General features: G+C 41.7%; 3 protein-coding genes across 3 annotated transcripts in view; 2 read left to right on the forward strand and 1 right to left on the reverse strand.

Moving 5' to 3' along the window:
* The first annotated feature begins 1,542 nt into the window (after window positions 1-1,542).
* Window positions 1,543-3,731, forward strand: PYURF (PIGY upstream open reading frame). Its single transcript, XM_040625437.1, has 2 exons — window positions 1,543-1,869; window positions 3,500-3,731. The coding sequence occupies exons 1-2, from the start codon at window positions 1,667-1,669 to the stop codon at window positions 3,639-3,641; spliced, it is 345 nt and encodes a 114-aa protein (XP_040481371.1). The 5' UTR covers window positions 1,543-1,666; the 3' UTR covers window positions 3,642-3,731.
* A 4-nt stretch (window positions 3,732-3,735) lies between these two features.
* On the forward strand, window positions 3,736-4,524 carry PIGY (phosphatidylinositol glycan anchor biosynthesis class Y). Its single transcript, XM_008707133.2, has one exon. It carries the CDS (start codon window positions 3,736-3,738, stop codon window positions 3,949-3,951), a length of 216 nt encoding a protein of 71 aa, XP_008705355.1. The 3' UTR covers window positions 3,952-4,524.
* Window positions 4,525-12,136: 7,612 nt separating this feature from the next.
* The window catches only part of HERC5 (HECT and RLD domain containing E3 ubiquitin protein ligase 5), a 41,014-nt gene continuing 29,224 nt past the window's right edge, over window positions 12,137-23,926 (reverse strand). Inside the window, exons 16-23 of the mRNA XM_040624883.1 lie at window positions 23,447-23,617; window positions 20,681-20,824; window positions 19,698-19,864; window positions 16,249-16,315; window positions 15,260-15,330; window positions 13,640-13,823; window positions 13,453-13,555; window positions 12,137-12,411 (exon numbers count right to left, since the gene is read on the reverse strand). Of these exons, the coding sequence (XP_040480817.1) occupies window positions 12,206-12,411; window positions 13,453-13,555; window positions 13,640-13,823; window positions 15,260-15,330; window positions 16,249-16,315; window positions 19,698-19,864; window positions 20,681-20,824; window positions 23,447-23,617 (1,113 nt within the window). The 3' untranslated portion in view covers window positions 12,137-12,205. The remainder of the gene's footprint in view (window positions 12,412-13,452; window positions 13,556-13,639; window positions 13,824-15,259; window positions 15,331-16,248; window positions 16,316-19,697; window positions 19,865-20,680; window positions 20,825-23,446; window positions 23,618-23,926) is intronic.

Raw genomic sequence — 23,926 nt, forward strand, 5'->3', positions numbered from 1 at the left:
TAGCTACAACTGAAAAACTAATTCCTGCTACTGCCTTCATAGGAAATAATGTGAAAGTAAACACAGGAACTTTACAATAGTCCCTCCTGAGGCTACATCCCTGAAAGCTGCCTGATGCTAAAGTCTTCTGAGCATTAGGGAACAAAGAGCATCAAATAATGGAGGGGATTTTTAAAAACAGAGTAAACTATAAAAATTTTTCAATTGAGGGGCTCCTGGGCGGCTCAGTCGTTAAGCGTCTGCCTTCAGCTCAGGTCATGATCCCGGCGTTCTGGAATCGAGCCCCACATCCGGCTCCCTGCTCAGCGGGAAGCCTGCTTCTCCTTCTCCCACTCCCCCTGCTTGTGTTCCCTCTCTCGCTGCCTCTCTCTCTGTCAAATAAATAAATAAATAAAATCTTAAAAAAAAAAATTCTCATTTTCACATTACTGAGTGGAAATCTGCAAATATAATCTTGTATCTGTATCGCTGTGTCCCTCACTCCCACCCCTATCTCCCAAGAGCTCAAAGTGTAAAATGATAAAGTCCAATGAAACAAAAAAGATTCAAGTCCATATTCAGCAAAACAAAGGGGAAAAAACTGATGACTAACAAAGAATCTTCTAGCATGCTGTACTGGAAAGAACAGACGAAATAAAAATAACAATAGAGAACACGAATTGAGCATTAATTTGTCCCAAGCACTTTTCTAAATGTCCTTTGCAGGCATGATCCCATCGTAATCCCCACAAGGAGGAGATTTCATGAGGTGAGTGCTTTTATCTTATTATACAGGTAGGAAACTGAGGGTGAAGTCATTTGCTGGAGTCACAAAGCTAGTAAACCATGGCCCGGAAGCCAAGCTGCCAGGCCCCAGAGCCCAAATCTACCACACACACTGTAACAAAGAGATCAGACCTGTGATCACTTCCTTAGAGCGCCAGAGGCAAACCTGGGGCGAAAAATCCATTAAATGGATTTCCCATTCAACTAATGGACATCTGCCTGGTCACACAGTTATTTAGAGACCTTGCCGTCTGCAGGTCATTTATAAACTGGTTGTGCCTTATTATGCAATTGAATTCACAGTAAGTCCCACAGGCTAAGAATCTGGACATATTGGACGTTAAGAGGCCTATGGCATTCTTTTCAGGTTCCAAAGTTTTAATAAGAAAGGGCGGGGTCGGGGGGGGGGACAAACAAGGTTACCGGAGCTATGGTAAAGATTTACGTAAGACAAATCAATGCTTTTAACATACCCAATACGACAATGTGTTTGAAACCTCCTTTTGGAGATAACCACGTAGGTGCAAGTTTAACACTGTGTCTTTGAGGTCCGGCCACTGGCTTCCTGGAATCCCTGCGATAAGCCCTGGTGAAAACTCAAAATACCCCAATTTAAGCATTGGTTTTGTTTGTAATCTGTAAACGCGGTGAACAGTCTCTAGAGCCCTCCGGCTGCAGGCCGCGCCCATAACTACCGAGCGGTGCCTCGTGAAAAGCAGTGGGTCAGGAGCGCCCTCGGAACCAAAGCGCTGGCTCCTGCCGGCCCGGAGGCCCGGGGACTGCGTTTCCGCAGCACCGCGGGCGGGGTCTGGCAAGCGGTGGCGCTGGCTGCGCGGGGATCGGCTGAAGCGGCCCGGGCGGGCCGAGGGCTCTGTGCGGTGCGGTTGGGGCCTGCCGGACCATGCTGAGCGGAGCGTGCGGCTGGCTCGCCTCAGCGCTGCGGGGTCCACACGTACCGCCGTTCGCGGTCGCCCGGAGGTGCCTGCACGCGGCGGGGTCACGGCGGTCCGCGGACAAGAGCGAGAGGACCGGGGACCCGGCCCGCGCCTTCGACCCGGCGCTGCTCGAGTTCCTGGTGTGCCCGCTCTCCAAGAAGCCGCTCAGGTGAGATTCGCCGGCTGCGATGCGGCGTTCGCGCCCTCCCGGGGCGGGGAGGGGGCGGGTGGACCGCGCGGCCGCCCACGAGCCACTGGGGGGGCCCTTCAGGTCAGTGCGGGTATTTTCCGCTGCCATTTTCTGGCTCCGGGCCGGCCAGCTACCACGCACCTCCCACTGCGGCGGGAAGGGCGGGAGGAGGCCGGAGGGGAGCCCCAGGCCTCCCAAAGCCGACCGCCCGGCCGCAGGGATGGGTCCGAGCGTTTCCCGGTTCACCACTGGCTACGCAATCGAATCGCCGGGAGACTTTTTTAATGCCGATTCCGGGACACCACCCCAGGCCGATGCAGTCGGCCGGTCTGGGGGCGGGACCAGAGCAACATGTTTTCTTAAAAGGACCCTAAGTGGTTCCGATGTACCTCCAGGTTTATGAACTGTTGGGAGTCGGGACTGGTCCAAGGCATTCAGATTTTTAAGCGAAGATGATGAAAAATAACTATTCTTGTGAAAATGTACAGCTGATGCCTGACGATCTTAAACGTTTACGCAATGTGTACTGCCCCCTTGGCTCTTAGTTCTGGACTAGCTGGGTTTTGTAAAGGCTTCCTTGAACCCAGAGTCCTTAGGAAAAACAGCTCTGGGAGGGAAAAATAAGAGGAAATCAGAAAGGGAGACAAACCATAAGAGACTCTTAATCATTAGAAACTAACTTGAAGGTTGCTGGAGGGGAGGGATGGGGTAACTGGGTGATGGGCATTGAGAGCACGTGATGTAATGAGCGCTGGGTGTTATATGCAACTGATGAATCACTAAACTACCTCAGAAACTAGTAATACATTTTATGTTAATTGAATTTAAACTTAAAAAAAAAAAATCTCTACAGTTCCAGGCTACTAAAATTGAACGTTGACAACACTAGTATTGCAAATTGAATATACTAAACACCAAAATGTTATCAGTGGTTATTTTTGGGTGGTAGATTGCTAGTCATTTTTTATTTTCAATAATTTTGCATTTCTCTTAACTAAATTATTTGCCATAGTGAATACAGTCACTTCGTTTTCTTACACCCACCATTTGGTGTACCTTTTAGTTAACTGTGTAACTAGCTCACTGCAGACCTGTTGTTTTCTAAAGTTTCTTCATTTCTGCTGTCTCGTCTTCCTCAGACTTTTAATTTGTATATCTTGATTTTTCAGTAGTTTTCTTCTAATGGTTCAGTTATGTTCTATTAAACATGCATTTTAAAGTGGGGAAGTTGAATTTTTCTCCAGTGGCTGTTTCAGTAGTGAATTAACTGGGATGGTTTTGAGGTTGCCCAGAGTAAGGAAGAAATATTTGGATGAAAAGGGGAGATTTTTTCCGACTGGCTTTAAAAAATACATATTAGGGTATAGCTTGAGAATAAAGTGAAAAAGAAAATATGGGAGAAACTGACTAAAATGGTAACAGAGTTGTTTTCTAAGAGAAATGTTTCAATTGAGTAATACTGCTTTTAGAATTAGAAGCAGTTTAATTCTGCTTTTTTGGAATTAACACTCTGTCAAGAATTGGATAAATGGTGGTGTTTATTGAGCACCGAGCTCTTCCAAGCATTTTGTTTTCCACAATTCATTTTGTTTTCCTTTTCCCCCCTCAGATATGAAGCATCGACAAATGAATTGATTAATGAAGAGCTGGGAATAGCCTATCCAATTATTGATGGGATTCCTAATATGATACCGCAGGCAGCTAGGATGACACATCAAAATAAGAAGCAAGAAGAAATGGAGCAGCACTAGATCATAATTACAAACAGCAACACACAACTAAATTTTCTTAATACCACTTACCTTTTTAAAAGCCAGAGTGGCAGGTAATTAGTGGGGGAGAACAATGTTTCTGTCTCTTCCTACGTTGACTGTCCTTATTCCGTTGGTCTCTCTAGCAGGACTGTTCTACTCAGCCTCTGTGGAAGAAAACTTCCCACAGGGCTGCACTAGCACAACCAGCCTGTGCTTTTACAGTCTGCTCCTGCCCATTACCATACCAGTTTATGTGTTCTTCCACCTTTGGACCTGGATGGGTATCAAACTCTTCCGGCATAATTAATACAACCAGAGCCAAGATGATATTTAATGATACGTCGTGAGTGTCTATCTCTGAAAGCTCAACGATATGAAAATACTGGAAACCCACTTAAGTTGCAGGAAAGGTGCTTTGCCTTGCTTCTCTCAGAGGTTTAGGACTATGGGAGGCTTAAGCTGCAGAAGTTTCTTTTATTGTATTTTTTGTTCTGCCCTTGTTTTTTGAAAATTCTAATTTATAACTACTATATCAGAAGAAACACTTCAACAGAGTTTCTTGTTGGAAATTAACAGTCCCAACCATCACCTGATGACTTTCTTACCCCATTCATCTAAAAATTAATAATTAAAATTTTATATGTTTATTTTAGATTCAAAGTATTTGGCAGAGTCACATGTTAAGGATGACTGAAATAATTCCAGAGGAGTTATGCTGGAGTAGTTGTAGAGAAATGTATCTGAGCTAGTGTGCTAGAAAACTACAATAAAATGGAAATTTTGTGTACTTGCATACATTCTGAGTTTGTAAAATTACCTTTGTTTCTTTGACACCAAATGCTTACATTAGTAATAATAAAATAAGATGACACCTTTCCATTAAAAAAAGAAAGTTGTGTTTTGTTTTGTTTTGTTTTGTTTGGTCACAAAAGTGTGGTTCCAAAAGAGGGGAAATGTGAAAATATTCTAACTTTAAAGTGTAGACAGTGTTTAGATAGGCACTTAATACCCCACATAGAATACTATTCCAGGAAAATATGCATCTTTGGGGATAGACGTAGTGTTGAAGACTTGTAAAGAGCTTTTGTGTCCTATTGAGCTTAGAGCTATGTTTTGAATCACATTTTAGTTTATTTTCCTGCCTTAAGAGACCTGGTCAGTACTGCACTGGTTCAGTGTATTCTGTAGTACAAATCATGTTTTAAAAATCACTCTATGGTACTCAACATCAAAAAAAAACAGGACCTGAATAGACATTTTTCCAAAGAAGCCTACAGGTAGCCAACAGACACATGAAAAGATGCTCAGCATCACTAATCATCAGGGAATGACAATCAAAACCACAACAAGATATCACCTTACACCTGTCAGAATGGCTAGAATAGACAAGAAATAAGGGTTGGTAAGGATGTGTAGGAAAAGGAACCCTTGTGCACCATTGGTGGGAATGTAGATTAGTGCAGCCACTGTGGGACAGTATAGAGGTTCCTGAAAAATTAAAAATAGAAATACTATATGATCCAGTAATTCCAGTACTGGGTATTTACCCAAAGAAAACAAACACTAATTTAAAAAATATATGTACCCCTATGTTTACTGCAAAATTATTTACAATACCAAGATATGGAAGCAATCCAAATTCAATGGATGAAGAAGATGTGGCATATATATGAGGCTGGAGGGAAGAGGGCTTGGGAGACAAGTTGATCAAAATAAAGCCATTTTGCTTTTAGTCTGACCCTTAACCTAAAAGGTCATAAAAAGAGTCACAAGATCCAACTCATGGAAGACCACAAGACTCCACTCTCAATGGCAGTAAAAGCCACATAGGCTGGACATTCTGAAAATTGTCCCCTGTGGGTAATCCCACAATCCTAAAACAAAGGAAAAACTAATTGCCTAATGTGAATGAGAAACCCAAAGTTAAGGTGTAAGCCCTTACCTACATGGTTAGCTAATTAAAACTTATAGGGGTGCCTGGGTGGCTCAGTCAGTTGAGTGGCCAGCTCTTGATTTCAGTTCAGGGTCCTGGCATCAAGCCTTGCCTTGGGCTTCTCGACTGGCAGGGAGTCTGCTCAAGGATTCTTTCTCTCCCTCCCCCTTTCTCTCTGCCCCTCCCCCTGCTTTATCAAATGAATCTTTTATCTTTTATAAATTTTTTTTTTATAAAACCCTTAGAGGCAAAGGGGGATCCTCTTCCTTTCCTGGGAAAGACTGTTAACTTTGTCTATGAAGTAGCTCCTTTCTTCTATACTTAATCTTTGTCCCTTTCTCTAAATGGCTTGCTCTTGAATTCTTCCTTGCACAAAGGCAAAAAAACCCATGGTCCATGGTGTGGGGCCTAAGCCCCTCTTTCTTTCTTTTTGTTTTTTTTTTTTTAAGATTTTATTTATTCATTTGACAGAGAGAGACAGCCAGCGAGAGAGGGAACACAGCAGGGGAGAGGCAAAGGAAGAAGCAGGCTCCCAGCAGAAGAGCCCGACATGGGGCTCGATCCCAGATCCCCAGGATCACGCCCTGAGCCGAAGGCAGACGCCCAACGACTGGGCCACCCAGGCGCCCCCTAAGCCCCTCTTTCTTGGGGCCTCAGCCTGTCTGGTATCACATATACAGTGGAATATTACTCATATGTAAAAAAGAATGAGATCTTGCCATTTGTGACAACATGTGGGTGGAACTTGAGGGTATTAATGCTAAGTGAAATATGTCAGACAAAGACAAATACCATATGATTTCACTTACATGTGGAATCTAAAAATCAAAAAGCAGAAATAGATGGAAATACAGAGAACAAACTGATGGTTGCCAGAGGGGAGGGGTAGGGGAACGGGCAAAAAGGTGAAGGGGAGTGAGAGGTACAGACTTCCAGTTACGGAATAAGTTATGGAAGTAAAAGGTCCATAGGGAAATGGTCAATGGTATCATAATAGCATTATACAGTGATAGATGGTAGCTACACTTGTGATGAGCTTAGCACTATGTAGAGAGTTGCCCAATCACTGTGTACAGCTGAAACCAATGTAACATTGTGTGCCAACTACACTTAAATAAAAAAAATCATCACATGGCAACATACAAATAACCTGGATGATTATAGAAGTTCCTATCATTTCCTGAAAGGGAGTTATTGCTGTTTAAAAATATTTTTTATTTATTTATTTATTTATTTTAGAGAGAGAGTGAGTGAGCAGGGGAAGGGCAGAGGGAGAGAGAATCTCAAGCAGAGTACCTGCTGAGTATGGAATCCAATGTCGGGATCGGGCTCCATCTCACCACCCCGAGACCGTGACCTGAGCCAAAACCAAGAGTCGGACGCTAAACCAAATGAGCCACCCAGGCTGCCCCTAAAGATTTTAGTTTATTAAGTAATCTATACACCCAACATGGGCCTCAAACTCACAACCCTGGGGTCAGAAGTCGCATGCTCCACCAACTGAGCCAGCCAGATGCCCCTTGTTCTTTTTAATTTACCCTGAATCTCACTGTGGTCAGTGTAAATGAAATGATTTTGCTGATAAAACAAGCACTATACGCTAAAAAGTCAATTTCAACTTCTGCAAGCTAAGCATTTTATCATTTTTGAGGAAACTGATAAGCACACCCTGGGGGAGTTCAGCATTAACTCTACCCTTTCACAAATAGAATTTATTTGACAATCACTTGTGTACTGCAAACGGTACACTAGCTCCAGTTCTAAGCATACTACATATAATCTTTCTAACCTAAGAGGTCAGGTGGGCAATATTCCCCATTTTACAGATGGGGAAACAAGCCCAGAGGGATTGAAGGGATTTACCCAGGGCAACAGAGATAAGCGAACCAAAGCTGAAACTGTCTGCCACTGTGGCTTCCGTCTGCCTTCTTAACCACTTCAAGAAAACTCATCCTTTCTATTTATAAGAAAAACAGAATTAGGAATCAAAATGCTCAGATTCAAATTCCTGCTCAAGCCTGATGCCTTTCTTCTTGTTTCCTAAAGCACCATCTATTTTATCTCTATTTTAGCACTTGAACTTGTACCATAATTGCCTGTTTTCTGTCTCCTGTCTAGACAGTAAACTCTTCAACATTTTTAATTTGATGCTTAGCGCGGAGCGGGCACGTACTTCCTGAAAGACCGAAAGCATGGTTCTGACAAGCTTTATAACTTTAGGCAAGTTACTGGTCTCTGAGCTTCATCTATAGCGTTAGAAATCCTTCCCCTGCTGCTCTCATAAAGTTGTGAGGGCAGGCCAAACTTGACACGTGAAAGCCCTTTGTCAAACAACCCTAACTGGTGAACAAAACAACCAGAGTCCCTGGAAATTGTCCCAAGGGCATACCGCCACATGAGGAAACAGCCAAGAAAATCTACAACTCAGTAAGTGCTGCACATTGCAGGGTGTGGCCTTTGAACCACCACCCACATCTTTCTTCCTGCTCTCGGTGGAGTGGTCCACTCCAGGAGCGTGCCGCCAAGACTGGGAGCTCTCTTCTCCCAACTCCTACCGGAAGGTGATGGCATCTTCCCGGGAGGTGCAGGCCACCCGCAGAGTAAAGGTAATTATGCAACTATAAAAGACAGTGTAAATGCATATTCCCTCTCGGCTTAACAGATTTGCAGAGCAATTTGTAGAAAACAATATGTATAAATTGTATTTTGGGGTCTCTATCATATTTGCCATTAGCAGCACAAAGGAAGTAGAGGGGAGCGAAGCCGACCTGGGGTAAAGAAATGACACCAGATGGTGACTTGAATTCGTAGGAACTAATGAAAAGAACCAGAAAAGGTAAACAAGGTTAATGTAACTAATACTACAAATACATCCTTGTTCTCCTTTCTTCTCTGTTCCTTGAAGAGGCATTAAATTATATACAGTAATAATTATAACCAAGTATTGTTGAGTTTGTAACATGTAGACATAATACCCATGACAATAATGGCACAAAAGGATTAGAGCTACCTAGATGTAATGTTTCTATACTTCACTAGCACTTTTTTTTTTAAAGATTTATTTGAGAGAGAGTGAGAGAGAGCACTTGCGCACATGCGCAAGCATGGGGAAGGACAGGGAGAGAAATCCTCGAGCAGACTCCCCAATGAGTGTGGAGCCTGACGTGGGGCTCAACCCCAGGATCCTGAGATCATGACCTGAGCCGAAATCAAGAGTCAGATGCTTAACTGAGTCACCTGACTAGTGCCCCTCACTAGCACTCTTAAGATCTGCTAAGTCAATTATAATTCAATTAAAAAAATACAGTAGCAATAAATAAATAAATAAATAAATAAAAATAGAGAACAGATCTGCAGATTTTAAGTATTTCTCAGGCCCTCTTACGCTGCTGGTGAGAATATAAAATGATGCAGCTTCTTTGGAAAACAGCTGGCAGTCCCTCAAAATGTTAAACACAGAGTTACCATACAACCCAGCAGTTTCACAATGTTCATAGCAGCATCATTCATAATAGCCAAAAAGTGGAAAACAACACAACCGTCCGTCAACTGATGAATGGATATGTAGAATGTGGCATAAATATAATGAAAATTATTCAGCAATAAATATGGAATGGAGTATTGATACATGCTACAACATGGATGGACTTTGAAAACATGCTAAATGAAAGAAGCTGGTTTTTAAAAATAGTGTATTGTTTGATCTCATTTACATGAAATGTCCACAATAGACAAATCTATAGAAACAAAGTAGATTAGTGAGTGCATATGGCTGAGGACATTGTGGAGTTACAGCTAATGGGCCCAATGTTCAGGGTGTTCTAAAATTGTGGCAATGGTTGCACACTTCTGTAAATATACTAAATCCATTCAGTTGTACACTTCACTTGGCTGAATTGTATCCTATGTGAATAATACATCAATAAAGCTGTTATGAAATGTAACAATAAACAAGTAGTATCTAAATGTCTAATTACGGGGACTCTCCTTCACTAGCTTCCCATAACATAGTTCATGCTACATACACCATGGCATTGACCCCACCACCTCCAGCTGTAAGCCCACCACAAGAAATGCTATCTTATTGGGGCGCCTGGGTGGCTCAGTCAGTTAAGCATCTGCCTTTGGCTCGGGTCATGATCCCAGGGTCCTGGGATGGAGCCCCGCACTGGGCTCTCTGCTCAGCAGAGAGCCTGCTTCTCTCTCTCCCTCTGCTGCTCCCCCTGCTTGTGTGCACTCCTCTCTCTCTCTCTGTCAAATAAATAAATAAAATCTTAGGAAAAAAAATACTATCTCATTCTTACACTAACTGGGACTCTTCCCCACTCCTCAGAAATTAGCTGACTTCACAATGACGGGATCTCTTGCCTCCTTAAAACCTCTTAAGATTATCTTCCTTAGTGTCATCTGCATCACGGACAAGGATCACCTTTACCCCTCTTGTGAATAAGATCCTTCCCTCAGCTTTCAAAGTGAGAATTTCCCACTCTGAACAAAAATAGACCTGCCATGACCTCTCTCCCTCTTTTCTTCCAATCTGCAGAGTAGGGTAAGGAAGCCTCTCTGAACTTGACTCCAGATCTGTAAGATGAAAATGATGATACCTACTTCCAGACTTGGTGGTTGTTTTAAGGGAGGTAGGAAATATGAAATTACCTAGCACCCTCAAAAGCCATAGTAAGATTCTCACTACTGACTATAGCTGTGGGGAGAAAGGCCTGTCTTCTCCAAGTTTTTCCCTTACTGAAATGCTCCATTTGGAGGTGATTGCTATCTTCCACATTTGCCACTAGGTGGCACTTGTGGCTAAGTCATATGAGAAACCACTGGCACCTAAGCCCTTGGAAGGAACCAGAATGAGGACTGTACCCAGAAAAGATGGCACTTGTGAAATGCTGGGCTAGGAAGCCATATTCCACAAAGATTTATTAGCGTGGCACCTACTAGGCAGCCATAGTAGATTAAGTGAATCCTGAGAAACAAGAAGGAAGAACCCTGAGTTGGAGGCAGAACTGAAAAGAGAGGAGCTGAGGAAGGGTGGGGGGATAGGGGTGACGAGAAGGTTCCAGGCAGAAGAAAATGCATGAATGAAATCACGGGAGAGACTGCGGACTGTTCAGGAAATTGAGATAGTTACAGATGACTAGAATGCAGTACACTATGTATGCGGGGCACTGGTGGGAGTGCGGGCTGCGGCTGCACAGGGGGCATGCCTAGAAGGATCTGATGACTATGTTAATGAAATAGGACTTTACTGCTTGATTTTCAAATCATTTTGATTTGTGCCACTTTATCACACTGTGGATCCTCTTCCCAGAAAAAAAGCACATGGAAAACTATAGGGGTTTGTAGGTTTGGGACCTGTCAGTGCCAAGTGCTCCCTCCTATTGCACTTACGCAGTAGCCACCAATCACATGTAGATATTGAGCCCTTGAAATTTGGGTAGTGACTGAGAACTGAATCTTCATTTTATTTAATTCTATTTATTTTTACGATTTTATTTCAGAGACAGATCATGCATAGGGGGAGGGGCAGTGGGAGAGGCAGACTCCCCGCTGAGTGGGGTGTCCAACTCGGGGCTCCATCCCAGGACCCTGAGATCATGACCTGAGCCGAAGTCAGATGCTTAACCTACTGAGCCACCCAGGCGCCCCTATTTAATTTTAATTAAACAGCCACATACTGGGCAGCACAACTCCAGGCTGTTTTTCCCACCACTGACAATTAAAATTAAGTTTTCTCTCTTCGCAATTCTTTAAAGACCAAACCTTATAGCGTAAGTCTACCTTATTGAACAGTGCAATGCGGAGAGGGGGGTGTGGTTTCCAGTCTCACAGAAAGTTCTGTGGGGCAGTGTTCATCTAGACACAAGAATTGTCAGGACCTGATTGACTGAATGTGTGGAGTAAAGAGGAAGAAGGGAAGTCCTGGTGGAACCACCCTAAGCTGTGAAATACAGGAAAAGCCATCATTTTCTTCTTAGACGTGCCGAGATTAAGGAGCCAAGGTATGCAGGGAGACAGACTAGATAGAAAAATGGCTGGGGCTGGAATCTACCAGCTCCTGTAGGTCACACAGCGGGAAGATTGGGCAGGAGCGGAGCTATGGAGCTGACGAGGGGGGCGGTGTGCAGAGTGAGAACACAGAACACCAGCACCGGAGGTCGGGGGAGTGTAAGAAACACAAGCAAAGGAAATGGCAACGAATCCAAGAAAAAGAAAGCCACAGGTCTACCAGTTCATGACAGTTCTGAGGAGAAAGGAGTCGGCGGTTTCAAATGCCATACAGAAGATTTAAGACAGAAATGGACAGTTTCCATGCACATTTCCAACAAGAAAGGCATTTGTGACTTTCATTAGAACAGAGGGAGTAGGAGAAGCACCACTTTAGCCAAGACGTTTATGAGAGAAAAAGAAAATTCGGCCCTCTTCAATGCACTGTTTTGGGGTCACCTTGTTTTTAACAGCCCCGTCTAGATCATTATCAAAGCATCTCACATGCAAAACCACATTCTAAAAGAGCAGGTAAACACAATGAATAGTCAGCAGGACATTTACATTAATTTTTGAGTTCTTAATTTTATTTTTGAAAATATTTCCGAAGAGCGGTAAAGCACGTGAGGCCGGGTCAGCCAAAGCCTCTGCTGCTGTTGATGGCTACTTGAAGTGCTTCCTCCACCCTTTCCATTGTAGAATATTTGGGAAGGTAGAGGACACTAATACACGTCTGTGCTCTTATGGGATCTTTTTCATTCACATTTTCAGGACAGCAAAATGTTATTTTCATGTTCTTTAAACCTTTTACTTGAATTCTGTCAGTTCCTGTAAGAAACACTAAAAAGAAGAATAAAATTGAGTGATCTTCTCCCCAGAGACCAAGACTTACAGAGGAAAAAACGTGTTTATTCAAAAACATTTACTGAGGGCCCCGAGGAGAGTGTGCATCAGACGGCATCAGGGACTGACACATTGTCCCTCAAGCAGCTTACAGTCTGGGTGGAAAGATTACATTTTTGTGCAGAAAAAGACAACTAGCAAGGGAAAAACAAAAGGGTGTATGACAGCCAGATAAGGCGCCACGGAATTTTAAGTGCTTCCGAGTGAAAATGCGGCGTGGGGTTCACAGCAGGGAGAGAGAATCAGGCTGGGATGACTGGGGAGACTTCGGAGAGCTCAGAATTAAGCTGGACCTTTAGGAAAGGGAAGGTTTAGAGTGGCAACGTGGAGGAGGGTGAGGGTTTGAGGCAGGACAAGGAGCTTCAGAGAAAGCCTGGAGATGGGAGAGCAGAAGGTGAGCTCAAGAATGTACAGATGAGGGAACTGTTTGGCTGAAATAATTTCCTGTTAAGCTAAGACTGGAAAGTCAGGCTGGGCTTCTGGAGAAGTCCGAGTATCTTCCAACGTACGTGTTATCCACAAAAAGGAGAAGATAAGTGTTTCTCAAAAGTAAGTATGGAAATTTTGCAAGAAAATGAGAGAGACAGTCATTACGCAAAGTTGCAGGTAAACAACAGAATAAGCATGAAACTGAGATCAAAATGTGGAAAGGGAAGTAAGAAGGATTGGAGACAATGACACTGTAAAATATGGCTAATCCCACAGTGCCCGAGTCACAAATACAGGAAGCAGACTAAACATCTAACTTGGATGAAGAACTGAGGGGACATCTGAAAGCAACAGGCAGGGCTGAAATCACAGGAAAGACCTACATTAACATTTGTTAGGTCTGCACAGCCTGGCATAGGGAACATCCAAACGGACCTGGAGTGGCTCTTACACTGGGATTTGTGGCAAATGGTGCCTATGACAAACAAGGTTTTCTTATCCCATAAAAAAGACGTAAGATTCTAGATCTACTCCTGATAGAATACCTACCAAGGAACTTTTTCTTTTCCTCCAAAGTCAATTTGTGTAAAGCCTTCCAAAACATCACTATGGTGGGATGCGAATTATCATATCCTTCTTCATAATGTGCATTCTAGAGAAAAAAAATACCCAAAAAAATATATTCAGAAAAAAAAAAAAAGAAATTCAAATTCAAACTTCAGGCCTTTTGATATACCTTCTCAAATGTTTCCCAGTCATAATCTGTATTTCCAATAATCACATCCTTTAGTTCTTCCGGATGGAAAAATTCAATAATATCCTTGTCACAAACTTTGTAAAATCCTCTTTGGAATTCTTCATAAAGTGCCTTCACAGAGATGTTGAAGATGTAATTGACACACTCAGAAACATAGTCTCTCCTTTAATGAAACAAAAAATGATTTCAGCTTACTGCAGTACCCTGAAGGAAACTGGCAGCGGGGTGGGGAAGGTGGGAGAAGACCAAAAATAAAATGAAAACTAGAACACCTAACAACTCAGTGCTTCCCATGTGCGTATGGCTATTTTGCATATATTATCTAATTTAGCCTTCATACAACTCCCAGGGCAGATTCTTACGACATTTTAGTAAAGAAACAGAAGTTTCTTGGTGAAGTTAATGTAATTCCTCAAGGTCATACAGTTAAGAGAAAGTACACAGATTAGAACAGAGAAAGTCTGGAAGAGTAAAACCTGACCTGCTGAGAGTGTTCTGGGGAATAAGCTTGGGAGATGGGGAAGGTTTCCTATTTTACTTTATGGTCTACCATACTGTCTGAATGTATGACAATAATTAATATTAGTCTCTGTGGCTAAGCACAAATACAGAAGGGATCTCTACTATGAGCTATGATGGGGTAGCTTCCCCCAAATACTCCCAGCGAGAAGAACTAGAAAAAGCCAGATAATCTACAAAAGCACTTCTAGCTCCAGGCTTCCAAATCTGAGTTAGATGCAAGAGGCCTCTGACCTACTAAGAGCTTAGAGAAGGGAAGCCCTGGAAAGTGAGCCTGGAATTTTACTTGCAGTTTTTCCCCTTTGGGCCATTTGCCGATTCAGGGAAATCGCCCAGGCTAAAAGTAATTAAGAGGCAGAGAACTTCATTATGTCTATCAGAAATATTATAGATAAATTGGAGTATTCGTAAAATATACTAGTTAGAGCTGGAAATGTTCTATTTCTTGATCTGTATACTTATTTGTGTACTTTTCTGTATGTCAGACTTCAATACAAAGTTCTTTTTAAAAAAATAAAGATTAAAAGATGAAAGAAAAATAGCTGGCCTACACCAGAATCCTCACTTGGTGGTATCTCTCTGCCACTCTGACCAACTATCAATGGAATGTTCTCTCATCCCAAACTGTGGCTTTAAAATGGCATCCTATAAGGGGCTGAGAACTCAAGACACCACAGTAACATGTAATAATATTAACAAATACTAAGTGCCTGCCACAGACCCGGCACACTGGAGACTATTCTAGGTACCAGATGCACCATGATGAAGTAAAGAAGCAGATAAATCCTAAAGGTACGTAATGTGTGATATAAACAGAAAAGGTAAAACAGGGTAAGGGGATAGAGAGGGAAGTTGGTGGTATAAACCTAGACAGGAGATCAGGGAAGGCCTCTCTGAGAAAGCTATTTCCTTCTCGACCCGAATATAAACTCCAGGAGACACACACATACACACAATATACACCAACTCTCTGCCTTATTTAAAAAAATGATTAATTGGTAAGAACTGTAAGACATTTTTAGAGCCCAGTGAAATAAACAGTATATAAACAAAACAAATATTTCACTTCTCTGTACCTACTTGTTCGTCTGGTCAACAATGATGCAACTTCCATTAGGAATTAAGTCGATATCATTTTTGTCCCAATGCACCTGTAATCACAAATAAATTCAGATAGTATCTCCAACATAATCTGAAACAACCTATTATCAACAAAAACACTTTGAAGCATACCTCTTTTCTCAAGACTTTGTAAAAGTACACGTTTTAGTGATAAAAACTAGCAAATAATGTGCAGATAAAATATCACCTTATCATGCAGAATGAAAAATGCATTTTTACAAAACTTGATTTATTTTATCATACTGAAAAAAATTTGGCAAACTGCACATCTCAGTAGTCACTTCATACAGTATAGACCTAGTATGGTAGATTTGCAAAAATGGCCACAAATTCTTCCCAGCCTGGTATTCAAGGCCCTTTGCAGTATGACTTTGCAATAGCTGCCTGCCCCCCCACCCCCACCCCCAATCAGGAGGAGGAATCCCGTTCTTCAGCCCTTGAATCTGGGTGTGACCATGTGAGGTACTCTGGCCAATGGGATCTGCCGAAAGTGAAAGCTCAAGCAGCAGCTTACGTGCTGAGGCCTGCCATCTCTCCCCACCCTTTGTAATCCTGAGACCATCCTATGAAGACACCTCAACTAGCCCACTGCAGCATAAGAGACCCCTAGGACAGAAAAACTGTTCCAGCCCACGCTATAAACCAGCCAATGACTGGGTATATGAGCGAGCCCAGTGTAAACCATCCAGCCCAGCCAAGTCGACCCAGTCCAGAAAGTCAATGAATTGTGTTTGTTTTAAGCCACTAAGTTTAGGCGTTCTTTGTTAACACAGTAAAATCTACCTCATATGCCCAGCTAAAAAAAAAAAAAAAAAAAGAGGAAAAAATACCCTTTCACGCTAATTTAGAAGTTTGTCCTTTTATTAAAGAGTAACGTGTCTAGATAAATATGTAAAGGATTAGTCACATTAACACTGATCCGTAATCTGGTTCTTATCATTACTCACATTAAAATAGATATAAAATACTTCTCCAAAGTCATCGCCTTCATCATCCAGGAGCGTTTGCAAACTCCTAAGGAACAAATAATTGTATTTTTTTTAAAAGTCAATAATCATGATCACTAGATACATCATCTAAAATAAATGTCAGACGCGCGACTATTCTGAAGATGGGAGGTCAGGTCGTTAGTTAACAATGCCCATTTCTCTGTGTACGGATAGCCAGTCCTCAACTATAAGCGTGACGTTTATGAGTATTTGCAATTCTGCCACCTCTCTTCCCTTCATCCTACCTTCCCTTACCCAGGGATTGTAGGTTTCTACAGAAAAGGACTGATAATGCATTTACTGATACTGAAACTCATTCAAATTGGTGTTACCTTTATTTAAGCTTTTGAACTGTACCTACAGAACAAATAATCTCCTTTTAAGTATCAGGTATCACTTAGGAAATCTAAGGAATGAGAAGGTCAAGGGACCTTCTCTGTATCTACTGTCCCAATATCGTCAAGCTTAAGACAGATGTGAAATTCAACTACCTTCACTGTTTCAAGGCATCTGTGAGAATATAGGTTATACAGCACGGAGAGCAGCCAGTCTTTTTATATCTCCATCCTTCAGTCCTATGGTACTTCAGACATATTTTTTAAAGTCGTATGTCTCATGGTATTTGCTCATTCTCTCATGTATTCATTCAACGAATATCTAGTAAGCTCCCAGTGTGGCAGGCATTAAGAGATGTAAAGTTGAGACATTACTGTCAGTGAACCCTGAGACTTGTAGATAAGATATGCTGATGGAAGCCTCACCACAGTACGGTGAGCTATGTGCAGGAACTCTGTGAGCGTACAAGTACTGCCTTGGTTAACTCTTTCTGAAGGGATGTGTCACTGGGGATGCCTCCGGAAGAAGGTGGAATCCAAACTGACTATTCCCCCACTGGATATTTTTTATTACAGAACTGTGATAAACAGACCATATTTTATTCATTGTAGGTTTTTGTGGGGGTGGGTGGGCGGGGAGGAGAGGGAGAGTGATGGGAACTCAGCTGACAAAACCGGATACACGATAATACTTGGTTCATGATACTCTTGTCATTATTTGTCCATGGATGGCTTACGTGCTTATTTATGGCTGTTTTTATGAAGAATACTTAGGAACCTTCCTCTTAAAACATTGCTAATATCTTATACCTACCTGTATGGATACCTCCCCTAGCCCATTTTTCTACCACCCCCAAAATATGTCACAAACACCAGTTTGAGGGGTTGTTTCCCTTTTGTTAAGGTAGCTCATGAAGAACAGATCAATTCTTTAATCTCACTGCAGTCAGACTATCAGTCTTTCCTTTAATGTTGGTACTTCTGATGTCTTGCTTAAGAATGCAAAGGTGAGAAGAATATTTGTCTGTATTTTCAGCATTTTTAATATTTAAGTCCTTCATCCACATGAAGTTGATTTTTATACATGGCATAAGCTATCAGCTTTCATTCTTTCCCCATATACATGAACTGACAGGATTCCTGTTCCCACTAATCCAGTATGCTACCTCTAGCAAGTTCCATAGGTGCCTGGATCAGCGTCTGAACTCTCACTTTTATTCCATTGAAAACCTGCACCCATACTGCACTGTTCTAAATTAATACAGCTTTCTAAAAATTCTTAAGACCTAAAAGTGTGAGGAACACTGATAGAGATTTAATGATCTTTACATTTACTAAGTTGATGTGTATTAAGGCTTCTGAGGCACAAGCATTATTTATTTAGGTCATTTTCATTGTTTTAGTAAAAAATAATAAATTTGTCTCCTCTCCAAATCCTATGCTTTTGATACTTCTTATCTTATTAGTATAATTAGTAATAATGATTAATAGTTGGATGGTGGAGCCACACCGTGTTCAATTCATGGTTCTATAACTATGGGGTCTGAGACAAGTTACCCAAATTGTCTGTGTTTATTTCCTCACCTGTGAAATGGGGATAATAATAATAGGATCAGAGCACCTGGGTGGTTCAGTCCATTAAGCATCTGACTCTTGATTTCAGCTCAGGTCATGATCTCAGGGTCATGAGACTGAGCTCTGCAGGAACCTGCTTGAGATTCTCTCCCTCTCCCTCTGCCCCCCCCCGCCCCAAACTCACGTGCTCTCTCAAAATAAAATAAAATAAAAATATACATAGGATTTCACTGCATAAATAGACCAAAAATAAGTAATTCCCTTATTAAAGAACATTTAGGTATTCCATACATTATGAACTATGTAATACAAGATACATTAATATGGAAAAATCCCCGCATGGTTGTGTTATTTCTGAAACCAAATGTCTAGAGGCAGAACTGCTAGGCCAAAGGAGCAAATACATTTTTGATTCAGGTAAGTACTACCACACTGTTCTCTGAAAAGGAATCGCCAATTCCTATGTCCACTACTAATCCCTGAAATCAGAGCAAACCTTTTCCCAAACCCCGGTGAACACTATATAGCATGGGTATTTACAACCACTGTCAATCTGAAGCACAGAGGAGCCTCTGATTTTCATGCATTCCACGAGCACTGGGGAGATGAAGCCACTCTGTTACTTCTCTTGTGCGCTGCCTTCTCGTATACTTTGTCAATTTTTCTTTTGGATGTGCAGGAACACCTTACACAGCAGGAATATCACCCCTTTCTAGTACCAATATTCTTTGTGAGGTGGTGGCTTGGCTTTTTAACTTAGAAGTAAGTTTTCACTTTAAAGGTGAGGATATGAAACGAGATTTAGAATAAACACCACTTGCAGATTTCACACCAGGGTATAACCTGGGCTCTGCCCATGACTGTTTCTACACAAATAAAGTTCAAAGATTAATGCAAGTATTAAGGACCAACCATAGGGAAAATCAATTTCTCTTAATTTGAAAAAGTTAAATTATTATCCAATAATTCTTCCCAAAATTATAATTAACTTCAAGTACCTAGAATGTTGCTATTGAACATGAAAATACTATGGGGGGGGCTGTTACTGCAGGTTTGGTTCCAGACTACAATAGAACAATTATCCCAACAGAGACAACTCAAAAGAATTCCTTGGTTTCCCCATGCATATAAAAGTTATGTTCACACCACACTGTAGTAAGTGTGCAACAGCAGTATGTCTAAAAACATGTGCAGAGCTTAATTTAAAAATACTTTAATGCTCACCATCCCCTGAGCTCTCAGCGAGTTGTAATCGCTGATCACAGATCACCGTAACAAACAGAATAGTAATGGAAAAATTTGGAATACTGTGAGAATTACCAAAATGTGACACAGAGAAACAAAGTGAGCAAATGCTGTTGGAAAGATGGCTTGCTTGACACAGGCTGCCACAAACCTTCACTATTAATCTGTGAAGCAAAAGGTAATGAAACAAGTTATGCCTGTATCTAAATATATATTATATAGAGTTCTAGAAAAAGAACTATGTTTACTTACTTTCCCAAAACAGGACTAAGTTCTTTTAAGTCTTCCAGTGATGGAGTCTGGTTCAAAAGTTTCTTAAACAGGGCCAGTGGGAAAGGGATGTTGGCAACATTGAAATTGAATAGGGAAAGTCCACAAAGAACCCCAAAGAAGAAATATCTCTTCTTCTCAAATTTAGGCTGGAAAGAGAAAAAAAACTTGATGTGTTTTAATCTTTACAAGTAAAATGGAGTATCTGTATTAGGTAATCTTTTCTCCCTTTCACAAAGTCAAATCACAAATTAAAATAAAAAAGGTTGCAGGGCCCCTGGGTGGCTCAGTCAGTTAAGTGTCTGACTCTTGATTTTGCTCAGGTCATGATCTCAGGATCGTGAGATGGAGGGTCGTGAGATGGAGCCCGAGTCAGGCTCCATGCTCGGTGGAGGGTCTGCTTGAGATTCTCCATCCCCCCTCCCACTCTCCCTCCCCTCACTGGCGCACTGTCTCTCTCTCAATAAACAAATAAAATCTTGAAAGAAATAAGCTTGCAGTAATAATACTGAGGGTTTATGTGCAGTCATTGAGTCAGTTTAAATCTGCCACAGGGACACTAATAGAACCACATTAGGCTCAGCAAATCCTCATAAACCGAAGTCTCCAATTTCTTTTCATAGCCTTTCAAATGAAAATTTGAAAACGAATTTTCAAATTCATCAGGAAAAATAGAACTGAACCAAAAAAAAAAGGGCACCTGGGAAAGGAAGGGTTCCTTTTTATCCATACATTCTATAAATGGTCAACATACAGTGCTTAAATTTTCCTGTGTGGACAGAAATGGGAACGCAGGGAAAGGGGACTCCATTTTAAAGAAACTAATCAACTGAAGGTTATTTCCATAATTTTATGTATCAATAAGTCCTCTCCTAAAATGAAACTGTCTAGACAACCTAATTTCCAGTGGTATGTGACATGCCTTTTCTGTCATGACAACCAGAAACAAAGAGGAGAGGACTCACCCTGACGGGAAACCACATGTAGGAAGCCTCCTCAGGATACATGAACATCCCATATTCTGGCCGGGTCATCTCCTCAAACAGACAGTGGAAAAACTCTACCTTGACTCCTCCAGAGTCATGTCCAATTTCTCCACTAAATGAAACCTGAAGAAACAGAGCAAATAATATCTCACTTCCAGGGCTCTGTATTGTTATGTATTAATAAGGCTCATTTAATTATCTTAAAAGCAAACATTATTTGTGGACTCAAATATTTGGTAAGCACTATGGTAAGCATCTTACTCGTATTACCATATTTAATCTTCACATTAGTTCTATGAGGTGATGAACTTCAAGAATTTAAATATGAACTTCCCCAAGGTCACACACAGCTAAGGGGTGCAGCCTAGATTTAATCCTATGTCTGTCTGTCAAGTCTCAGAGCCTGATGTCTTCAGCTACTAAGCTGACTTCAATTGGCATCATTATTATATAATAAGGAATGTTAAGTAAAATGAAAATAAACATAAAGAAATAAAAAATAGGTGGATTTTCAAAGGCTGAAAAACCAGAGCACAGATAAGTCATCTATTGGCGTGACTGTTTACTCCTTGCGAAGGTACCCGCTGACACCAACCCCCTCTTAGGATGGTTCTACCATAACCCATCTCTGCTCCTTCAAATACTTGCTCATTCCTGTCTTTTCTTCTTGGACTCCCCCACTTCGGTGTACAAATGTGTTAAGGTGTCCCTTATTCTTAAAAGAAGAAAAAAATCTCAACACCACTGTCTCCAATACAGGCAACACTGGCTTCTACTCGAGGTTGCCAAATACTGCAGAATCAGGTACACCAGCCTCCCAACCTATTTCCCTACTTACATGCTCTCTTCAAGAGGACCAAGAACCTGTGAACCCCCAATTCTGCCAAGGACTTGTTCTCATGTCTCCTCCCCTTGATTTCATGACCTCATTTTATACTTCTGATCACCTCTTCTTTCTTCACACTCTTTTCTCCCTTGTTTTCTCTTCTGAAGCATTAATTAGGTTTTCGTCTCTCTTCTTTTTCCTGCTGCTTTAATACCAGAAATTCCTACAGTTCTGTGCCGGCACTTCCATCCTTTCTCCTTTCCCTGGATGCTCGATTTCTCTTTAAACTTTACTTACCACCTGCAGGCATTTAACCTTCCCATCCACTCCACCTTCTCTCTGACACACACTCCTGTCCGAAGGCCTGCTCAACATTTCCGTCTGGATAGTCCGCTGGCACTTCCCCAAAAACTCCTTTTACTGGTTTAATTAGATGAATGCCTCTTCTATTTTCTACAGATTCAAGTTTCAACTCTCAATTATTCAAAATCTTTGTAAGACCAGGTGTCAGGGCACCTGGGTGGCTCAGTCGGGTAAGCGTCCAACTCTTGGATTTGGCTCAGGTCATGACCTCAGGGTCCTGGGATCGAGCCCCGTGTCGGGCTCCCTGCTCAGTGTGGAGTCTGCTTGAGATTCTTTCTCCCTCTCCCTTCCCCTCTGCCCTTTCTCTCTCTCTCTCTAAATAAATAAATATCCAAAAAAAAAAAAAGACCAGGTGTCAAATCGTACTCTGCTCCTTCCTATGGGCAAGCTCCTTCATCTCACAGAGCCTCCGTTTTCTCACGAGATTATCAGAAAGATTAAACAGAATAACACTCGCAAAATGCCTCACACAGTCTGGAAAATGCCGGCTGCTCATCAAATGTTACCTAAATGTTTAAAAGGGATGAATGAAATGTCAGAGTGGAACTAAAATAACTCAGTGGACTGGCTGGCCACCACAGGTAAGATTCACATCGTGAGTTTGTTAGATTTTTAAAAATTTTCTATGTGCAAAAAATATGTGGAAATACCACCTCTAACTGCAAACCCCAGCGCAACACACTTTTAAAACAGTGTCTTGAACTTCAGTCAAGTCATTCTTTAATCCGTGTAGGGTAAATGGGAACTCGGGTCTATCAAAAACACTCTAATAAATACCATCAAGGAAAATCTTTGTGTGATTAAGCAGAAAGTCTGGAGCCTAAGAGTTGGTCCAAATCCTGGCTCTGATACCTGTTGTTGTATTGCCCTTGGATAAGTCACCTCATAGTTTTGTACTTCAGTTTCCCCATCAGCTAAATGAAGGAAAAACAGAACCTTACATGCAGTGTCACTGAAAGGGTTACACAAGTACTTGTGAAGCATTCGATATTCTTGGCACAAGGAAAACGTTCACCAGATTTACTAGATATTATTATTATGTGTCAAATATCTACTAGTAAGACAAGTTATATAATAACTAAACCAGAGATCATTTATGTTCAGACCATGGGGATTTCGACAGTAATACCCTCAAAAAACTATAGAGTCAATAAAGAGGAAGTTCTCTTTTCCACAAAGCAATTTGGGCTCCTGCATGAGAGCAGAAACAAATCCCCAAATCCCCTCTGTGTCAACCTCATGAACCCTTCCCAGGGGGTGACTGGCCAGGCTGGGTCAGGCCTCAGGAAAGACTGGACCTCTTAAGGCTAGTTCTGGACTTTCCACCTGTCCAGGCTGGGGGAGGACAATCCTTTCACCCACTGCTCCTCAGCCCGAGAGCACCAAGTACCCGCAGCCGTTCCCGGCAATTCACAGCTAAGTGAGGAATCAGGGAAACTCCAAAACAGACAAGCTCTGCGGCAAAGGGAGATTCCTTCTTCTCTGGAAGACCCACTGTTACATCCTTTTATGTTTTCCTTCTCTCAGCAGCAAAAATATTGAGAATTATACTTTACCATTAACTCCCTCCTCAGATCTTCATTCTCAAACTGACTTAGGTGACTCAAAACATCCTCAATCAAGTGAGTCCTTCTGACTGACAGATTGAAAGTGGGCAGCAAAGCTAATTCGGACCCTCCTTGTTCCACAATTCCAGCCAACCGCATACAAGCTCTAAATTTTTTCTCCTAGAAAAACAGAAATGTTTCACTCATTTCACCATATGCTCCAAGTGGGAATTTATAAAGTGGAATAAATTGGTTCAATTTATTATGAGTGCTTGTCACAAACATTTATGAACAGAGCCTTATTTACATAAGCCACTGGAAAGAGGCTATACATTCAGCATTCACCCTCAGTGAGCCGAAGAAACATCTAAGGCATGAAAAGTTTTGTGGAGCCAACCAGTGTAAGCAGGAAGGTGACCAACTGTGGGCTCCGCTGGTCCACTTTATCCTGCAAACATGATTATTTATACCTCAGTTACCAAAGCTAAT

Source organism: Ursus maritimus, unplaced genomic scaffold (genome assembly GCF_017311325.1).
Source record: "Ursus maritimus isolate PB19 unplaced genomic scaffold, ASM1731132v1 scaffold_8, whole genome shotgun sequence".
NCBI lineage: Eukaryota > Metazoa > Chordata > Mammalia > Carnivora > Ursidae > Ursus > Ursus maritimus.